General features: G+C 52.0%; 1 protein-coding gene across 2 annotated transcripts in view; it reads left to right on the top strand.

Moving 5' to 3' along the window:
• Window positions 1-1638: 1638 nt before the first annotated feature.
• GAD1 (glutamate decarboxylase 1) overlaps window positions 1639-18016 on the top strand; it is a 44519-nt gene continuing 28141 nt past the window's right edge. The window contains exons 1-6 of one of the 2 annotated variants that reach the window (XM_090045490.1): window positions 1639-2429; window positions 3818-3964; window positions 5986-6048; window positions 11983-12141; window positions 12606-12848; window positions 16271-16361. In XM_090045490.1, the coding sequence (XP_089901616.1) occupies window positions 3895-3964; window positions 5986-6048; window positions 11983-12141; window positions 12606-12848; window positions 16271-16361 (626 nt within the window). In that variant the 5' untranslated portion in view covers window positions 1639-2429; window positions 3818-3894. Of the gene's footprint in view, window positions 2430-3756; window positions 3965-5985; window positions 6049-11982; window positions 12142-12605; window positions 12849-16270; window positions 16362-18016 lie in introns of both variants that reach the window. The other variant, XM_090045489.1, reaches the window with a different exon arrangement.

Below are 18016 nucleotides of genomic sequence, written 5' to 3'. Positions count from 1 at the left end.
TTTGCTGGGCTGGACCGGGTGCTCCTTGAAATGCACCTGTTCTTACAGGGCGTCCAAGGGGGCCCAAGACTGCAGAGCGGACACTGTGGCCTGGCAGGTCTCCCTTATGTGTTTCACTCTTTCAGGCAGGGGCAGGGGTTAAGGGGAAGCCGTGCAGAGCAGCAGAAAGGCTTGCGGGGAGCACGGCTTGCAGCTGCGGAAGGGCGGGGGTGGGAGGCGAGGGCCGGCCTCGTTGGCTGGGCCCGGGGGCAGCGGCGCTTGGCGGCCCGGCGGGGCCCCCGTGGTGCTCGCGCCGCGAGGGGTGCCTGTCCCAGGCCGGGGGTCCCCGAAGAGCCCGGCGCTGGGACAGGCGGGGGCGCTGGGCCGGGCTCACCTTCCCTGCGACAAGGGCGCGGGCAGGGACTTGCCCCGAGGCCGCCCCGCCCCGCCTGCCCTGCCCGGCGGTGCGGGTCCCCGCGGAGGGCAGCGCCGCCTGTGCCCCGTCCGGCGGCCGCAGGGCCGGGCCGGGCCGGGCCGGGCCGGGCCGGGCGGGCGCTGTCCGCGGTGCTGCAGCGGCTCCCGCGCCGCCTCCCCGAGGCCAGGGACCGAGCCCGGCGACGCCCGGCCCCGAGCTGTGCCGGCGGCGGCGGGCTGCCCCGTCTGCCCTCGCCCGGCCCTGCCGATGGAGCCGGCGGGAGCCGCGGCTGGAGCGGGCTTCTCGGGGCTGGACGAGCCGCGGTCCCCGGGCAGCCCGCCACGTCCCCCCGAGGCGGCGAGCGCTGCACCAGCCTCGACGTGCCCGGCCCGGCCCGGCCCGGCCGCGCTCGCCTCCGAGCCCCTCCGGCCGCTTCCAAGCAGGCAAGCGATCAGCCCCGCTGAGCTGACGCGGGTGGTGGCGAACCAACGGGCCGAAGCGGCCTTTTAAAAGTCTTCCCGAGCATGGAGACGCCTTCGCTTCAGCCTTTAGGACCTCTAAATCCGCGTTTAACAAATGCTTTTGTGCTCAGAGGGCTTGAATTGCTCCTCCGCTTCCTCTGCTCCGCAAAGCGCCCGTCCGGGGCATTTAGCGCTCGTTTTGCTCCGCAGGCGGGCGGTTCGGGGTTTGCTTTCACCGGCAGGTCCTGCAGAAAGGACACGTCCCCCGGCCGCCCGCGAGCGCTCTGCTTCTCCAGGGTAAAATCTTCGCCCCCCGCAAGGACTCTTCCTTGTCCCTCTGCTTCCCCGCCTGTCGCTGGTGCTAGGAAATCACGTCCGGCTCTTCTCTTTAGAGACGCTCCTGTTTATCCGGGGCGCAGGTGAAATGCACTCCGCGCCGCAAATGTCTGGCAAAACCTCTTTCAAAAAAAGAAAAGAAAAGAAAATTAAATCCCGGGTTGTAGCGGCTACAGGCAGAAAGGGCTTCTGCAAGGTGACTATTTTTAGCCGAAGGACGTCTCGTATGAAATCTAGACCGAACAAAAACATTTAAACTAAGTCATAAAAACAGGTGTTCCCTGGTCGCCACGGGGAAGGGGAGGATTGTCCTGGTCTTTGGGCCTTTGACGCCCTCTGGTGGAGACTCACAACAGTCATCGCTCGGCTCGGGGCTTCGTGCAGAAGGATAAAGGAGTGGGGCACATAACGCGAGGGGGGGCTGGGTTCAACCAGGCTGAACACGGCCCCCTCCTGAATGATCCCTCTGGCAGCCCCCTGCACGGCAGGAGGCTACTGCAGGAGCTAGAGCAGAGAGGGCTGAATGGAAGGTGTGGAGCGAAAGTTAAGATCCAAGAGCTTTCTTTTTTTCCCCTTTGAAACAAACGGACTGAGAAACCCGGTGTCCGCTGGCAATCGCGACTACTTCACGTGAAGTGAACGTTACAGAGGGGTCTGGGGGCTTTGGTGCGCTGCCTGCACTGATCAGCTCGGATTCAGCAGGGACTTAGTGCCAACTTATCAGCCGTCCAGCCCCGGGGTGCCGTCCCTGCTCGCCTCTGCCCCTCTGAGAAGGGAGCGTGTTGAGTACGTCCTGTATTACTCATAGGGCTGGTCTTTCCGGGTGCGGCTTCGTGATCTGGATTCATCATCCAGCTAGAGAGCCCTCGAGGCAACCGAAACACCTGCAAATAAGTCACGTTAGTGTGGGAAGGCAACACTTGCCGCGTGATTTCCATCCCAGCGAGCTGACCTGGTCGATCCCCCCGCCAGCCCGCTCGCCTTCCATATTGGAGCAGAGGAGGTGCTGGCAGCGGTGTGACTCATGCCTGCGTCGGAGCAGATCAACCGGCGATTCACGCTTTAAAAAAGCAAATCCAAGCACTTGTGGGAAAAGGTCATCTCGCATTAAATTCTGTGGCGCGATTGGTATTCCGGCGCCGTTTCTGGCGGAGTTTATAAGCGGCCAAGTCCCTGCAAGGTTACAATCCCCCTGTCTTTTTGGACACTTGGAGTAAGTGCGGGTTCTCTCCTCCGCGGTAAGTCTCCTTTAAACTCTTCTCACTATACTCTGTTTTGCAAGCCGCCAGGAGCCTGTTTCAAGACATGGGGCTTTTCCCTAAAACATCTGTATGTGCTGCCCTGCCCAGGGAGAAATAACGGGCATTTTGAGACAGCCAGTGCCTTGGATGCTTATGCTAACCTGTTACTTCACTTCCAGGCATCGTCCAGCGAGTCTCTGTGCTTCAGGATTTGTATTTTTTCTCTCTCTCTCTAAAAGAAAAAAAGAGAAGTAATTTGCCTGTTTGCTATTGAAATCACTGAAGCGTTGTGTTTAGACGCGGGTTTACATCCACGTAGTGCAAATGAATAAACGAGTATTATCGACTATTGGCAAAAAAATAATAATAAGTTATTCATCCATTTACTGCGACCTTGATATTTTTTACAACGGGTGTAAAATAAATCGGAGCCAGCCGTGGGCAGGGACAAAGAGATAAGCGAGGCATTGATCCGGCGGCTCTCGATTAGTGACCCAAAACTGGTTACTGGAATGCAATGTCTGACACTGAGGAACTTAACAGCTGGCTGGGAGCAGGGTTAGCCCACAAAAGGCTGGATGTTCACCTAGGCATCCCTTGGTTACCGTTGGTAAAAAATAAAGCAAACACTGAAATACGAACGCCATTGTTCAGTTGTGCGCGCACGATACCGTGTGGTCGTGTGTAACATGCCTATGGATCTGTGCACATCCATGTACGCCATGCATGTACCTGTGCAAGAAGAAAATATGGCTTTGTTATGTGCCAGCCAGAAGGCTATTAAACCACCATCCCGTCTTGAATGTTATCCAGGCTGGCGAATGTTTCGGGGATTAGCTGATAAAGCACACAATGGCAGCAAGGATTCTGTGTGGAATCGCAGGTCATTTTGGCTGGTAATTTAAAAACGTGTTTTGTAAGTTGGTTTCAATTTGACATGAGCCATAATTGCCCTCTTCAGTGGCCATTGATAGAATTGCGATAGACTTCACGGTCTGGTACATCCATCATTTCGCGCAGGATGTAGCGCTTCAAGATCCAGCAAGAGACACGATTTAGCTCTTCAGCCTATCGAAGCGTTTTCTAATTGCCATATTTGCATGTTACGTGTCTTTAAACTAAGTAAGTGACTGTGCCTTCAGTGAGCTTCCCTTTCCATCGCTTTATTGGCGAGTGTTTTTCTGCCTGAGACACGTCGTATTAAGGACTCTTCCACTCGAGGTGCAAGCCTTTGTGCTGGCTTCTCAAGCCACTGCCACTTCTTAAGGAGTTTAATTGCTTATTGTTGGCTGCAGACTCAACCCTGACTATTGCATCTAAACAGGACTCCGGGCTCGTCCCTCCAGGAGAGCAGATCTCTACAGCCGCCTTCTCTTTCCTTCCAGTAAATTCTTTACTGTCCACCCATCAGCGGAATATTGGAGGAAAAAACGGGATCCAAGATCTGTGACTTTCTGAACTGATGGCATCCTCAGCTCCATCCTCCTCTAACGCCACTCAGGACCCCACCCCAACTAATTTACGACCCACAAGTAGGTTTTAACCTTTCTCTTCGTTTAAATCTTTTAGATGTTTTCTCCTTTTAGGCTGGCGCTTCCTAGACACCAAATTCTCAACCAAACGACAAGCCTGGACCTCCCTGTTCAGAAATCGCTCTATACAAAGACACCAGATTTCTGGTGTTAAAATCAGAGGCTGGTCCTTAGGAAAAAATGAGCGCGCGCGCCCAGGATACAGGAAAACCTCGCTAACCAGTGCTGGTTTTACTTGCGGGCCCACTTAAGAGACTGACAAAACAAACAAAAGCCCCAGTTGCTTATAAAATCGAGGTTTTCTCGATTTTGCTTTTTTTCAGTGGGGAAACTGAATCGCGAGAGGGTGAAGTTACACCACTGGTGTGTCCGCCCTCTCCCATTTTGTAATGCTACTGCTACTGCTTCCTTCGAGCTCTCATGGAAGCCTATAATCAACCGAAATGTGGATGCTAATTGTAGCTTTTCAGAACCCAGGATTCCTAATTGCCCCGATTTTGCCTTGAGTTATTGAGGTGTGAGTGGGAAGCAGAGGACGCTGCAGGTGGATAGAGAATGGGTTTATAGCTTTGCCTAGACAATTCAGACAATCGCCTACCCCCAACGTTAAAAAAAAAATAGGAAAGCTGGATGTCATAATCGCCCCAGACAAAGGGGAGGAGGGTGGGCAGCATGAAATGAAAGCTTGGCAAGCACAGCAAAGCGGGGAATAGCTTTTACCCTGAAAGGGCTGCCTGGGCTATGAGGCATGAACATCAGAGTCATTATTGTGATTATTCTGCAACTGGAAAGAACGGGGGGGGGGGAACAAAACTGGGGGGGGAGGACAGCTCGTTTGGTGTGAGATTTGGGTGTGAAGATGCTGGATGTAATGAAGAGATAACCTTTAACAAGAGGCAAAATGTCTCCTTTTCCTTTCTATTGACGATGGGTTGGCGAGAAGCGGATGGGGAGGGGGTGGGTGGGCTGTTTATTTCATCCATCAGCCATAGGGACATGTAAGGAAATGGTCCTCTGAAAAGACTCCGAGGACTAGACGTCGCCCGGGGGTGCCGCTTCGCCCCTGCCCCGGCGGCAGCGTCCTCAGCTGCGTGTGCCTGGCTTTGTGCAGGGCTGCCGTATTCCTGGGGCGGGCAGCGGCTCTCCTGCCCGCCGGCCCCTGGCCCCGGTCTGGCTGTCAGCCTCCATCCAACCCTCAGCTGCGGGAAGTGTCAGGGCCCTTCCGCCGGGCTGTCGCTCTCCGCTGCTGCCTGCGGGGTCCCCGTCTCGCCTGGCCCCTCCGTCCCGTGCGGACCCTCCCCTCTGTCTGAGCTCACGCGGCCCAGCCCGCGCCCCCTCCTCCCCCTGCTCGGGCAAAGCAGGGGGCAGAAAGGCGGCAAAGACCGGGCGGGGGGCGGCCGCTCCCAGCGCGCCTCCGCCCCGGCTTCCGAGGGACCCGGCCCTGGCCCTAGCCCTGGCCCTGGCCCTGGGTGGCCCTGCGCGGTGCACGCGGGCGGAGCTGGGGGCGGCGGCCGGGCCGGGGGGCGCAGGGCACCGCCCGCGGGCGCTGATGGGCGCCAGGTGCGCGGGGACACGCAGGCCCGTCGGGCCGCGCAGCCCGAGGGCGAGTTCCGCGCGGGGGCGCGGGACCGGGGGAGATGGGGGCGGGGGGGAGGGGGCACGTCTGGGGCTCAGTCATGCAGGCGCGATCATCTAGTCAAATACTATTTTTCACCCAATTAATTCCTGAACTCTTCCGCGACCCCATTTCACGGCGGTTTATTTTGAGCTGCCACTTCCCTGGAGCCCCGCCAGATCCAGGGCGAGGCGCGCAGGTCCCAGGTGCCGGCTCCTTCCCCCGCCGGCCCCACGAGCCGGCTCTGCCCCGACCCCTGCGCGGCTGGGGCGGGGAAGGGGCGAGCGCCCACGGCCGCCGGGGGGGCTTTGCCTGGGCGCCGTCGGGGCTGCCGCTGCCCCCGGAGGCGCGCGCTGGGTGCCAGCCCCGGGCCGCCTGCGACCTGACTCTCTGACTTCTGTTTCAGCCTACGACACGTGGTGCGGGGTGGCCCATGGCTGCACCAGGAAAATCGGGCTCAAGATCTGCGGTAAGTGACACAGGCGCGTGGGCCCTGGCGCTGGCGGGCCGGAGCAGGCGGCGCCGGGGCCCGGCCGGGCCAACCCCAGAGCCGGCTCAGTCTGAAGGCCCGCGGCCGGGCTGTGCGGGGGCCTCTGGCGCCCTCTGCTGCCTCCCGGCGGCGCGCGGGGCAGCCGCTGCTTCGCTGCCGGCTTGGGGCTCCCGCCCGCTCCCGTTGAAATCGGCGGGAGGGCCCGAGGCGCGTGCCGTGCATGGTCACAGGGGCTGGCTGAGGCCAGCAGCAGCTGACCTGCAGAAAGCCTTTCCCAGGCACCGTCTCCGGGCTGCCCTGGGAGGGGAAGAGCTGGCAGGAGCGGGGAGACTCATGGGTGTGTCAAGAACTGGGGGCGGCGGGGGGAGAAGGGCGGCTCTGGGAAAGGCGCAGGGGTGGGGGAGCCGCATCTCAGCGCCTCAAACGTTGCAGCCTTATCGGGCTGGAAAGCACTAAGCTCCTGGCTGGGGGGGTGGGGAGGAAAGATTAACGAGAGCCTTATTAAAGAGCAATTCGTCAGAGAGCTGCGCTCGCGAGATAGGGCTGGCAGCCAGTCAGCGCGCGGGCACATGCAAGGAAGGCAGGGAAACAAATCCGCTGTCAGATTGCGACGTTATAGCAAGAGATCCATTTGCAGATAACAAGCTGTCCTCGCCTCTCCACGTTTCTTTCTGGCGCCGTCCCTTTCGGAGACAAACCGGCCAGTCTCCATTATCTGAGAGCCAAGCCCCTTCCCCGTTCCCGCAGCCCCTGCCTGCTCTGAATAGGAATGATTTCCTCCCCTACCCGGTTCCCCTCCAGGGCCGGGAGGGTTCAGGGCTGGACATGAGTGGTGGCAGCACTCCCGCGGGGCCAGGAGCCATTGCAAGGCCTGATCTCGCCCTGAACCGCGCTCGTGTTTTCTTCCACGCGGGTTGGGGACGAAGGGAGCCCCTGGGCTGGCAGCGCCTTACCTCTTCACTCTGCAAAAGCCTGCATGTGACCCCAGTGGTGGTCTGCACGAGTAGTCGCTCCTTTCTATAAATAGCTCCTGCTCTGGGTTTAATGGACCATTTTCCTACCGGTCCCTTCAGTGGCTGGAGCGATGGGCTTTTTCATCATCATTTTAATTTAGCACGGCAAGCAGAACTGATAAAGTAACGCACCGCTGGGTTTGTTCTGTGTTGCCAGGGTTATAGAGGGACATCACAGCAGCACACAATGTAGGTGTTATTGAAGGTAAACTGGAAAGGAAGTATCCCACCATTTTGGCTTTTGAAGGAGGAAGAGCGGCTGAACTGGGCGGGTGTGGAGGGAATTCAAAACAAAGAACAAGCTCGTTGGGAAACAAACACAGACAAGTAATAAAGGGAATCTGCATTTCATTGCAGGCTCGCTCTTTGCTTTCAGTGCTGTTCCCTTTATTACTCGTCTGGTTTATACGTACTAAAATTATCCAGTGGTAATACAGGGTACTTCATCTTGTACACTAATTGTTTGGAGGTTTTTTACCCAGCCGCTGTTTATATGTAATCACAGTCTGTGTAACTCATGCTCACTAATAAAAGTTACCTGTGGTAACTAAATAATACCTTCCTGCTGCTAAGTACTATTTTAATTACAGACATATATTACTGTTGTTTTTTGCAATAGTGATATTATGGCAATCATTACTATTAGATTTCCCCTTTTTTTGGACTGATACCTGCCATTCCTCTAAATCCACATGATGCTGTTCCACATGATGGAGTTACAAGGAACTAGAAACCTCCGAATCGTTTATCTGTGTATGTCGGGCAGATCTGCTTTTTATGTCGATTTATTTTTAATGCAGAGCTTAAATAAAGTTCAGAATAGGGTTCATCGCAAAGAAAAGGAGGAAAAATCACTTTACTTTTAATTTAAATGAAAAAAAAAATATTTTCAGCAGCTGCGTGTGTAGCATCGTTTTCCCAACCGATTGGCCTAGTTAAGGAAGACTGCTTTCTTCTCAAGTCTGAAATGGGGGGAAAAAGACCATCTTGTGAATGGTTTGATGCATTTTCATTGTCAGCAAAGCTGGCTGGTATTGCGGGCTTTTTCACTGTTGGCTACAATTCGTCCCTCAGTCATTCATTATGACCCCAGGCTTCCAGCATCTACGTGACACTATTGTCCCTGAAATCAGAGGAAGGGCTAGATTTAGTAAAAATTGTTCGGATGCCTCTTCAACAGCAACCCCAGTCCGCTTTCCCTGACCTGATAATGGTGCTCTGCAGAATAACTAACGACACAGTAGGATGCATTTGTTTTCAAAGGAGCCCAAATGAATCAGATGAAAAATTAGGAGACTTCACCTCCTCATTCATTTAGGAGCTTTTGAAAAGGGGATATCGGTTTGTGAAGGATTTAGTGAAAATCAGGCGCGTGTATTGAGGAATGCTGTTGTGATTCTGGGACGGAAGCTGGAGTCGATTATCTGGAATAGATCCGCGATGTAAACCAGCTCTGGGGAGATTTCCTACACTCCTTCCATTTTTGTGGGTTTTTCCCTCCCTCCTGTGGTGTGAAAATACTACTGTCTCCTTTGCACTTTGACTGCGCTTATGCCGAAATTCCGGACTCAAGTTGTCAATACTCAGAAAAAAATTAGCTTTTTAAACGTCCTACGCCTATTAATGCAAATCTAGTAAAATAACTTGCAGTTTAATGTTGACTGTAGCAGTGAGGAGAGGTGTTGGTAGTCTCACCTAGACGAGAAATAGTGTGGCCAGTAATCTTTCCAGCAGAATTCCTCATTTATGTACGTAAATTGGGTACAGACAAAGGTTTCCATGTATTCATGGGCTTATTGTCAGGCATGGAAAGAGCGTCGGAGCACGGTGACACACGATCGACTCCTCTCCCGTTCTGCGTGTTCCCTGTTTCCCGGTCACCCGTTCAGAGGCGAGGGCTAGAAACCAGGAGATGTGACCGGAAGTTCGCATGATGGAGCCAGCCAATCGCAGGGCAGCAGGCTGTTCCCTCCGGGGGCAGCTTTAATCAATCCGATTGCCCTTATGTAATAAAATCACCAAGTTCCATTAAAATGATATTGTAGTTGAAAGAACTCCGCGAATTATGTAAGCAGATGTAAAGCGGCAACAGGTCCCTCAATCCTTTTGTAACTCTGTCCTCTAGTCTCTGCTCCCCAAGGTGCTCAGTAATGCGTGACATCTTAGTCCGAGTGGGGCTATAAATAGATCCTAATGCACAGCCCTGATTGGTCATTCTTGCTCACTCAAAATGTCTACTGATTTAGCTGGAGGCTTTGGGTGAGCAAAAAACGCAAGATGTGCCCGCGTGTTGGGTACCACGTAACTGAGAACTCCCACCCAGGGGCATGAGCCTCGTGTGTTGGACTACGGTAACGTTAACCGCCGCTAGGAGAGTCCCTGCTCATTAAATGGCTTGCCGCTCACTAAATGGCTGAAGCTTTCACTTGCTAGGTATTACTAGTTCACCTGTAAAGCCGTCGATTTGATCCAGAATTGATCTGGTTTGCCCGCATTCATGATGTCAGGTTGGGGTTATGCAGATGGCAAGGTGGGGCGTGTTCTTCCGCCGAAGGCCCCTGTTCGCCCTCCTGAGGGTGATGCCACCTCCCGAGATCGGTCTGGGAGTGAGTGGCTGAGACCAGCCGGCAGGGGCAGCCCCTCCCTTGAGCAGCAAGACGACCCTTCTCACCAGGTGAAAAGATTAAGAAATTAAATAAAATGTTCTGCCTTTCAGGAAGCGGTTACGACCTTCGTCTGTAATGAAGGCTCTGCCCCTGTGTTTTCCTATCGGAAATCTTTCCAAAGATAGGTTTCTTTTCACCCTGATAATATGTTAATATTTAACGCTATCGGAGGCGTGCAACAGTGAGGAATCATGATTTTTTTCTGAGTAGATGTCTGTTTAGGTGACTTCTTGTAGTGCACGTTTCCAGCTAATCTACTACCTTCCGAGGAAACAAATAATTGGATTCCTTTCAAAGAGAGTAAAACAAGTCAGGTCCTATTACCTGGAGAGAGAGAGTCACTGTAGGATGCATGCCTAATTTGTACCTATTATTTCAACATCAATAAATGCTGCAACCTGTTTCACTTTATTAGCAGATCACCTACTGACAGTGCTAGGTTTTATTGTAAGAAATAGTTCATTTTAAACGAGGAACGGCGGCAGGTCTGAGACCCCCTTACTGAACTCTTCTGACTTTAGAGGGTCATGTTCCTAACTGCACGTGAGGGCAGAGGAAGAGTCGCTGGGGCGTGCAGAGATGCTTATCAAATGGCAGTGTGGAGGATAAAGACATCCGGGGAAAGGCTCTGGCATAGAAGAAGCCCTCTCCTCTCCTGGGAGAAGGCTTATGTGCCAGATGTTCCAGTGACCCTAGATTGCCCGGGTAATAAGGGCTATTGTCTCGGCTCCATTTCCCTTAGGTAATTTGAGACACGAAATGAGGGGCTTCCAGAACAGGCAGCTCCCCAAGGGATCACTTCCTCTTCAGTGCTCCCTGCAGTGCTGGCTCGGACTGGACGAGGGAGGTCCAGGGCGGAAATGGCCTGTCCCTTGCTGTAGCTGGCAGTAGAGTCCTTGCCTTGCCCTCTCCCCTGCCGATAAGCAAGGGGTAGCAGCTCCCTGCCCTTCGGCCAGTTCTCAGTCATGCGGGACGGCGGGTTTCTCAGGCCCTGGAGGTTTGGCGAAGACAGGTTAGCCCTCACTAGCCAGCTACTCACTAGCCAGCAGGCGACAAGGCGGCCTGGGAGAGCTCGGTCACCGGCAGCGGGTGGAGGGAGCCAGCAGCTCGGCGAAACGAGGTTTCTTTTGATTGATTCCAAGTCAGGGCTGATGGAAGATGCACGACCCGCTTCCAAGCAGGCGGGCTGAGTGGGAAGCCCTGGCTCGCAGCTGGCTGCAGACCTCGCCCAGCTTCACAGTGGCCCGCTTGGTTATGTCGCCTTACCGCTGCCCCAAGAGGCCCCGTGCTGCAATGCGAGCGGAGCAGGCGGGGTTTGGCCGGAGTTTCTGCAGCGCTCGGGACCACGCACCTGGGCGCTGTACGGGAAATACGCATCCACGTGCCATCCCGGGAGCCCTGATTCCCCGGGAAGGGTTTCTGACATTGGACTTGTCCTCGTTTGAGTCGGTTTGGCCTTAATGCAACTAAAAATTACTTTGTTTCTCATTAATTAAAGCAATTTAACACGACTTTATAGCCCAGTTCCCATGGACCCAGGGCCTCTGAAATGACGCCTCCGACCGCGGGCATTAGAGCTGTAGGGCTTTATTTCCAGTAATAACTGTTTTTCAGAAGTTATGACAAAATGCCCCCCCTCATAAACAATACGGGGTTGGGGTTTGTTTTTCAAAATCGGCATCTTTTCGTATTTTGACGCGATTAGCCCCTGTCCCCCAACAGTCAGAGGGGAGTCGGAGTGGTCAGTGCCCTCAGTATCTTCTAGACCCGAAGGCCCTTCCAGCTCAGTCAGCTGCTGCCATCCTTTTTTTGCATGATGGCAACACGAGGAGGGAAACCGAGTGGCCCTGATTTTAATCATACACCATTGCCCCTCTGCCTGCGAGGTCCATAAACTCCGCCTGCAGGGTGCAATAGCATTGACTCATCCTGAACTCTTCCCGTGGCTGGTTACTGAAGTGGAATCTGTCTGATCGACTTAATAAGAATTTACCACTGCACTAAATGACGAGAATTTGTTTTTTTGCATGGCTGGGTTTCTGCAGTCGATGTCATTTCGAGCTTTCCTTCCTCGAGGCAAACAATCCCCATAAATACGCTTATTCCCGACCTCATTAGCTAGATCCAGAGCGAACTCCGCGTTGCACTGTTGTCTGGGGAGCTGCTTGAAATGTCTCTAAACATGCTGGGCAACGAGAAGACCCTAACCTGCGCCCCTTGCAATAACCATGTAGGGTTCTTGCAACGCAACAACAGCCTGGAGGACAAGAGCCGGATCGTGAGCTCCCTGAAGGAAAGGCAGTCCTCCAAGAACCTGCTGGCCTGCGAGAACAGCGAGAAGGAAGCCCGGTTCCGGCGGACCGAGACGGACTTCTCCAACCTGTACGCCAGAGGTGAGCGCAGCCCGCGGCCCCGGGCGGCCGCTCCGCTCCGGGGCAGCCGCGTCGCTGGCCCCGGCGGGCGCAGGCCCTGGCCCCGTCCCGCATCGTTCCCCTTGGCTGGCGGGGAAACCCTCGGTCCTCCCCGCGCGAGGCGCGGCCGGCGCTGTGCTGGGGGCGCCGTGCCAGAGCCCAAGTGCGCGGGTGTTGGGACCGCTCCCTCCCGGGCACGTGCTCGCTGCCAGGGCGTGCGGCGGACCTCGTGGGGACGGCCTGGCTCTCGGAGGTGCAAGGGGCTGTCGCTATCGATCCAGCAACTCCTGGCTGGGCAGAGGCAGCAGCCGGGATCCCTTCCCGGGGGGAGCGGCGTCTGCCTCTTGTGCCCTCGCAGCCCGGGGGAGGGCCGGGGCTGGGCAGGCGGGAGGCGATGCCCCGGGAGGATGGGGAGGGCTTGCACTGACGGCCCCTTGGCCCCGCAGACCTCCTGCCCGCCAAGAACGGCGAGGAGCAGACCGTGCAGTTCCTGCTGGAAGTGCTGGACATCCTCCTCAACTACGTGCGCAAGACCTTCGACCGCTCCACCAAGGTGCTGGACTTCCACCACCCGCACCAGCTGCTGGAGGGCATGGAGGGCTTCAACCTGGAGCTGTCCGACAACCCCGAGTCGCTGGAGCAGATCCTGGTGGACTGCAGGGACACCCTGAAGTACGGGGTGCGCACAGGTACCGCCAGCGGCGCCGCGAGCACCCGCGGGACGGGAGGGCGCGGGGGGCGCCGCTCGCACGGGCCCGCGGGCGGCGCCGGCCACAGGCCTGGGAGACTTGATCTCTGCGCTGGATGAGAGGCGAGCGGCCCGCGCCCCTGGGCAGCGATGTCGTTAGGCAAATGAGGGGATAAATGACGCTGCATTTGCAGTTTTTCTTCTTTATGTTCGCCAGGCGCTTCCTGGAAAAGAGGCTGCCATCCTAAGACCCGATAATAATAGCGAGCCCCAGCTCCCGCGTGGAGCAAAACTTTCCCTCCTCCCCGCGGGCTGGTCTTGCCCGACTCGTGTTCAGCCCCGCACCGGGCACGGCTGGGCTTCCGTCCCCAGCACGACTGGCCTGAGGCGCCAACTCCTGCCCCCAGTAGTCAGGGTGGCTCTGGACTGTTGACACGGGGATGGCTTCACTTCTTCCCTTGGGAGCTTTCCCCAGAGGCTATCAGTGAGGGCATTCCTTCCCCGGTCCCACAAAGCTTTTAAAATTTTCCTTATGGCTTCCCCTCCCCACCCCTCAACCTGTCAAGTTTCACTAAGCAACACAACTGGGGAAATGATGTGTTAATTTTTGTTAGTCTTCTCCTCCCAGCACACACACCCCACTGTTTCATTTCTTCAAGGGTGTTGTTTTGTGCCCTTTCAAACCAGACACAGCATATTTCAGACTCCCAAACCCAGGCCTTTTCAACCGGTTCTTTCAGGAAAAAGGAATAGTTACTGCAGCTTTAATTAATATACAATCCCTTGGCTGTTGTACACTTATATCGTACTGTAAGTGTGGTTGTATGGCTAGTACTTTTGCCATGCCTCTTCCTGCTAGTGTTATATACATTGGCAGCTGCTTCTCACTCATGCTCTTTAAGAATGACCTGACCACTGAGAAAAGAGGCCAGATGTGAGCAAATGCGGACACTGTAGCAGCGGGTGAAGACTTAAAAACAGAAACTTCAGGCTTTATAACAAATCAGCACTCCTATACCTCCCATTAACTTCACTGGAGGTCCCCAAATTTGTGAAGACTTTCTTCAAGCAAAACGCCCATTGAAATCAATGAAATTTCTTCCTTCTCATTTAAAAAAGTAATCCATCATAAGGAAATAAGATTCTTGCTGAAAGCATGAACAGAAGATAAAGTAGGTGACTTCTTAAAAGAGTTTCTCAAACCCTGTGTCAAGCCAGCAAGAGAAGAATCATTGATTTACAAAACAAAAAGATAATCCATGACACTATAACCTCTATTTAGCCTCTTCCCAGCCACTGATCAGCAGAGCAGTAACTGGAAAGAAACATTTCTGTTCATTTAGCATATCATTTTCTGGACCGTGCAAAACTTCGGCTACATCTGGGTGGTTTAATGGTATCAGAAAAACTATGGCTTGTTACTGCTATATAACTGTAAAAAACCTGGTATCATTTAGCTATGCAGCGGAGTGAGAAAAATAGCTAACCCCAGCATGTATCTCATCCCTGGTAGTGGGGTTGCAAGTGAAATGTGGAATATATTAGCAATTCATTTAAAATGAGCAGAAAACAGAAGATAATAATTAATGCATGTTTAATAAGTTGCATATTGTTTAGGAAGGTTGTTCAGTCAGTGGACTGTTATATAGCTTCTATGTCATGAAGTTGTACAGACAATGAGTCATAAATATGTAGCATATATAGGATCTGCAACAGACTCTACAGTGAAGTCCTTTTCTACAATTTTACTATTACTACTATGAAGTTAGTGAATTATTACTCAGCGCCTCATTGTTCAGGTCAATTGCTGGAAGTTTATGTTTCAGCATGAAAGGAACACAGTTGATTTTAAACAGTTTGCTTTATCAAATATGTCATTAACACCACCATGGGGACCCAACCCTGCTAGTATCTCAGTTGATTTCAGTGGGAGAAGGATATGTCTTGCCTTTTAGTAAGACTGAAGTGATTCCAAAGTTCTAATTCTCTTTTTGTTATTAATAATATTCTTGTCTGTGGGGGTTCAACATGAGAGAAAGGCAAAACCAAGGTAAATTAACTTGTCTCATGCATATATATAGTCAGGTTTTTTACAGGATTTGGGTTTTACAGACTGCTGGGGACATCAACAGAGCAGAGTAATATTTATTTGATATAAATTGTTTCCACTGGAATTTTGGAATATAAAATGGTAACATTTTGATCAGAATTGAGGTTTCTTTAAACTGTTCATGTTCATGATAAATGTTGGACCAAATCTGACCTGACATTGTCCCTTTTTATTGTAAAAAATGGACCCTTATCATTTTTCTAAAAGTTTAACTATTCAATTATTAGGAGAATTTTGCACTTTATAACTGTTCTGAGTAGTTCAGTCTCCAGGAACGAGGAGTTTCTGATCAAGGGACTCTGAGCAAAATAATCTGGACAAAAAAACACCCCTACTTTTGATAAGATTACTATACCTTTGTCTTAGAGGAATAGTTTAATTTGTTCTTATATTTAGTCTTACTCTTTCTTTACAAAGAAATTCCAGCTGAATTGGAGCAGCATAAGTGACTCTGAAATAATTTACAGAAGTGTTTGTAGCATTGTCCTAATTTTTCTTTAGCTGAATCTCCTATTTCAAAATTTGTTCAGGGACTAATCTTTCTTGTTGAAGACTTCGGGAATCTTATCATAATACAAAAGCAGTACCAGACCCAATGTGACTTATATTTACTGTCAAGAAGTCCATTTAGCTCAGGCTGTCTGCCATTGCTGACTCTATTCATTCCATCCTATGTTGACCAATGTATGTATTCTATAGAGCTTTCCTCTTTTTCCCATTTACATGCAATTTTAGCCAACATCTGCAGACCATGAAGTATGTAACCCCTGAATTATAGCTCGAGGGCCATCAATCAGAATAAGGCCCAAAACAGTCTTTTGGCTGTGAGGCTGAGAATGTGTTTGCCTACATTGTATTAAGAAGGCAGCCTGCAACATTTTAGAAGTTTGTGATAAGAAAATAACTGAACTCACAGACATGAATTGTCTGAAAAGTTTCACTGGGTATGTCTACATGAGATGCTAACTGCACAGTAGCCTAATAATACTGTGCAGTAGCACATCATATCACAAACAGTGCTAACGCTATAATGCTACTGCATAGCATTATTAGGCTACTGAATAGTAGCATCACTAAAAAGGTGTGTGCTGGCACTACTGCACAGTAATGCTGGTTACTACGCATTTAGTACTTGATTGTACACATAACTACTGTGCATTAATGAACATGTAAATGTGCCTGCTGGCAAGATATTAGCATAATGCATTTTGTCTTATAAAGCTAGATTATTGAAGTGACTGATGAGAGAAAAGTCAAATGTTAAATATAACAAGGAAGGGTTTGTTTTCAGTTGTTTTCAATCATCTTTCCAGGTCATCCTCGGTTTTTCAACCAGCTTTCCACTGGGCTGGATATTATTGGTTTGGCTGGTGAATGGCTGACGTCAACTGCTAATACAAACATGTAAGCAGTCTCTTATTTGTTTTTCTTTTCAATAGTTATATAGGCTGCCAGGGCTCAGAAGTCTTTTTTTTAAAAAAAAAAAGCTTGCAATTTCTACAGCTCAGTTGTCATAAAAATGCCCCATATCATGTACTGTGTGTTTCAGGCAATGGAACCAATTATAGCCTTGAACAGTATTTAAGAGGAAATCTTATTTTACCAACACATGCAAACTCAAATATCACAGAATAAATTGCAGGCAAAATGTATCAATATTGTTAAAGCTGTAGGAAATGGCATGACTTCTTTTGAAAATGGTCTTGTTTATTTTTCCCTATGTATTATAAAAATGAATTCTTAGGTTGATTTCTTTTCATCTTCCTTCCTTCCTTTGTTTCAATTTGCATTCAAGTTAAGTTAATTTGGGTTTATTATTGTTAAGGTTAGAACTCCAGGGCTGCATTCAGACAAGCATGGATGTTTGGTTCCCGAGCAAGAAGCAGTGGCACACCTTGTGCTGCTGTTACTTGTCCCCAGGGAACACCCATGCCATGCAAACTCTGGAGCACAGCAGGTTACCCCAAGTGAGGTAGGAAAGGCTGCATAGGCAACGCGTGGGGGGAGCATGTGCCCCCCTGAGATTGGCCACCACTGGCCGGGGAGCGGGGAGCGACAGCCAGTGCCCCATCTGAGAGTGTGGGGGTTCTGAGAGAAGCACTGGTGGCACTTCCATGTTTGCGATTGGCCACTGCAAGACTCCCCGCTACTGGTCAGTGATCAGCTGTTGGGGGGCCCCCCAGGATCAGGAGGCACCCATCACCCATGGAAGGCTGGAACCAACAACTGTTCAGGCCCCAGCAGTCTGTCCTGGGGGCTGGGAAAGCTGCATCCATGGTGCTCTTACCACTGGAAGACTGGCTGGCAGCCAGAGCATGGCTTCCATGGGCCAGGCTCCAGTTTAGGGCAGCGCACACTGCAGCCACGTGCGTCACCCCGTTTTTTTCTGTGTGGGGTTTTTTGACTCTGGGATCTGGGTACTATGTGGCTGTGCTCATCTGGATGCAGTCCCAGGGCACGTCTCCATGAGATGTTTATTGCAGAATTGCCTAATTAGCTCCACACATCTCAGCATTTACACATGTGGCCCTGTTAGGCCACAGGAAACTAGTAAATACAAGTACTATCCTGTTGCAGAGTTTTTTTTCCTGTGTAGCAGTGCATGTGTAGACACTGACCCGGCTGGCTAGGGCATGAGAGCGCTTCAGTGTGGAGGCTGCCTGCTGACTAGCCCTGCACTGAAGCACTCTCCTGCCCCAGCCAGCCACTCCATGGCACACTGAGCCAGGCCAGACCAGCCCTGGGCTGGCAGGCTGACTCCCTGGACTCTCTGCCAGCCAGGGCTTCTCTGACTTGGCTCAAACAGTGGGTGCATATGTAAATGCGGTACCCAGGAGCAATAAACTCCAGGACAATATGCGCTGGAGGTTATTGCTGTGCATTAATATGTGTATGTAGATGTGCCCCAGGATTAGTAATTCTGCAGTTACCCAAATGCAGAATATAGAGCAGAATCAAGTGTATTTCTCCCATTGCTCTTTCTCCCACTTAGCAGAAGCAGAGCTGGGCCTTTTTTGTCTGCCTTACATCACAAAAGTGACTTTTAAGACATTAAAAAA

This window comes from Crocodylus siamensis, chromosome 4 (genome assembly GCF_052110815.1).
Source record: "Crocodylus siamensis isolate JL-2025a chromosome 4, ASM5211081v1, whole genome shotgun sequence".
Lineage (NCBI taxonomy): Eukaryota > Metazoa > Chordata > Crocodylia > Crocodylidae > Crocodylus > Crocodylus siamensis.
Note: the sequence above shows the minus strand (reverse complement) of the source record. Positions and strands in the feature narration are given on the sequence as shown.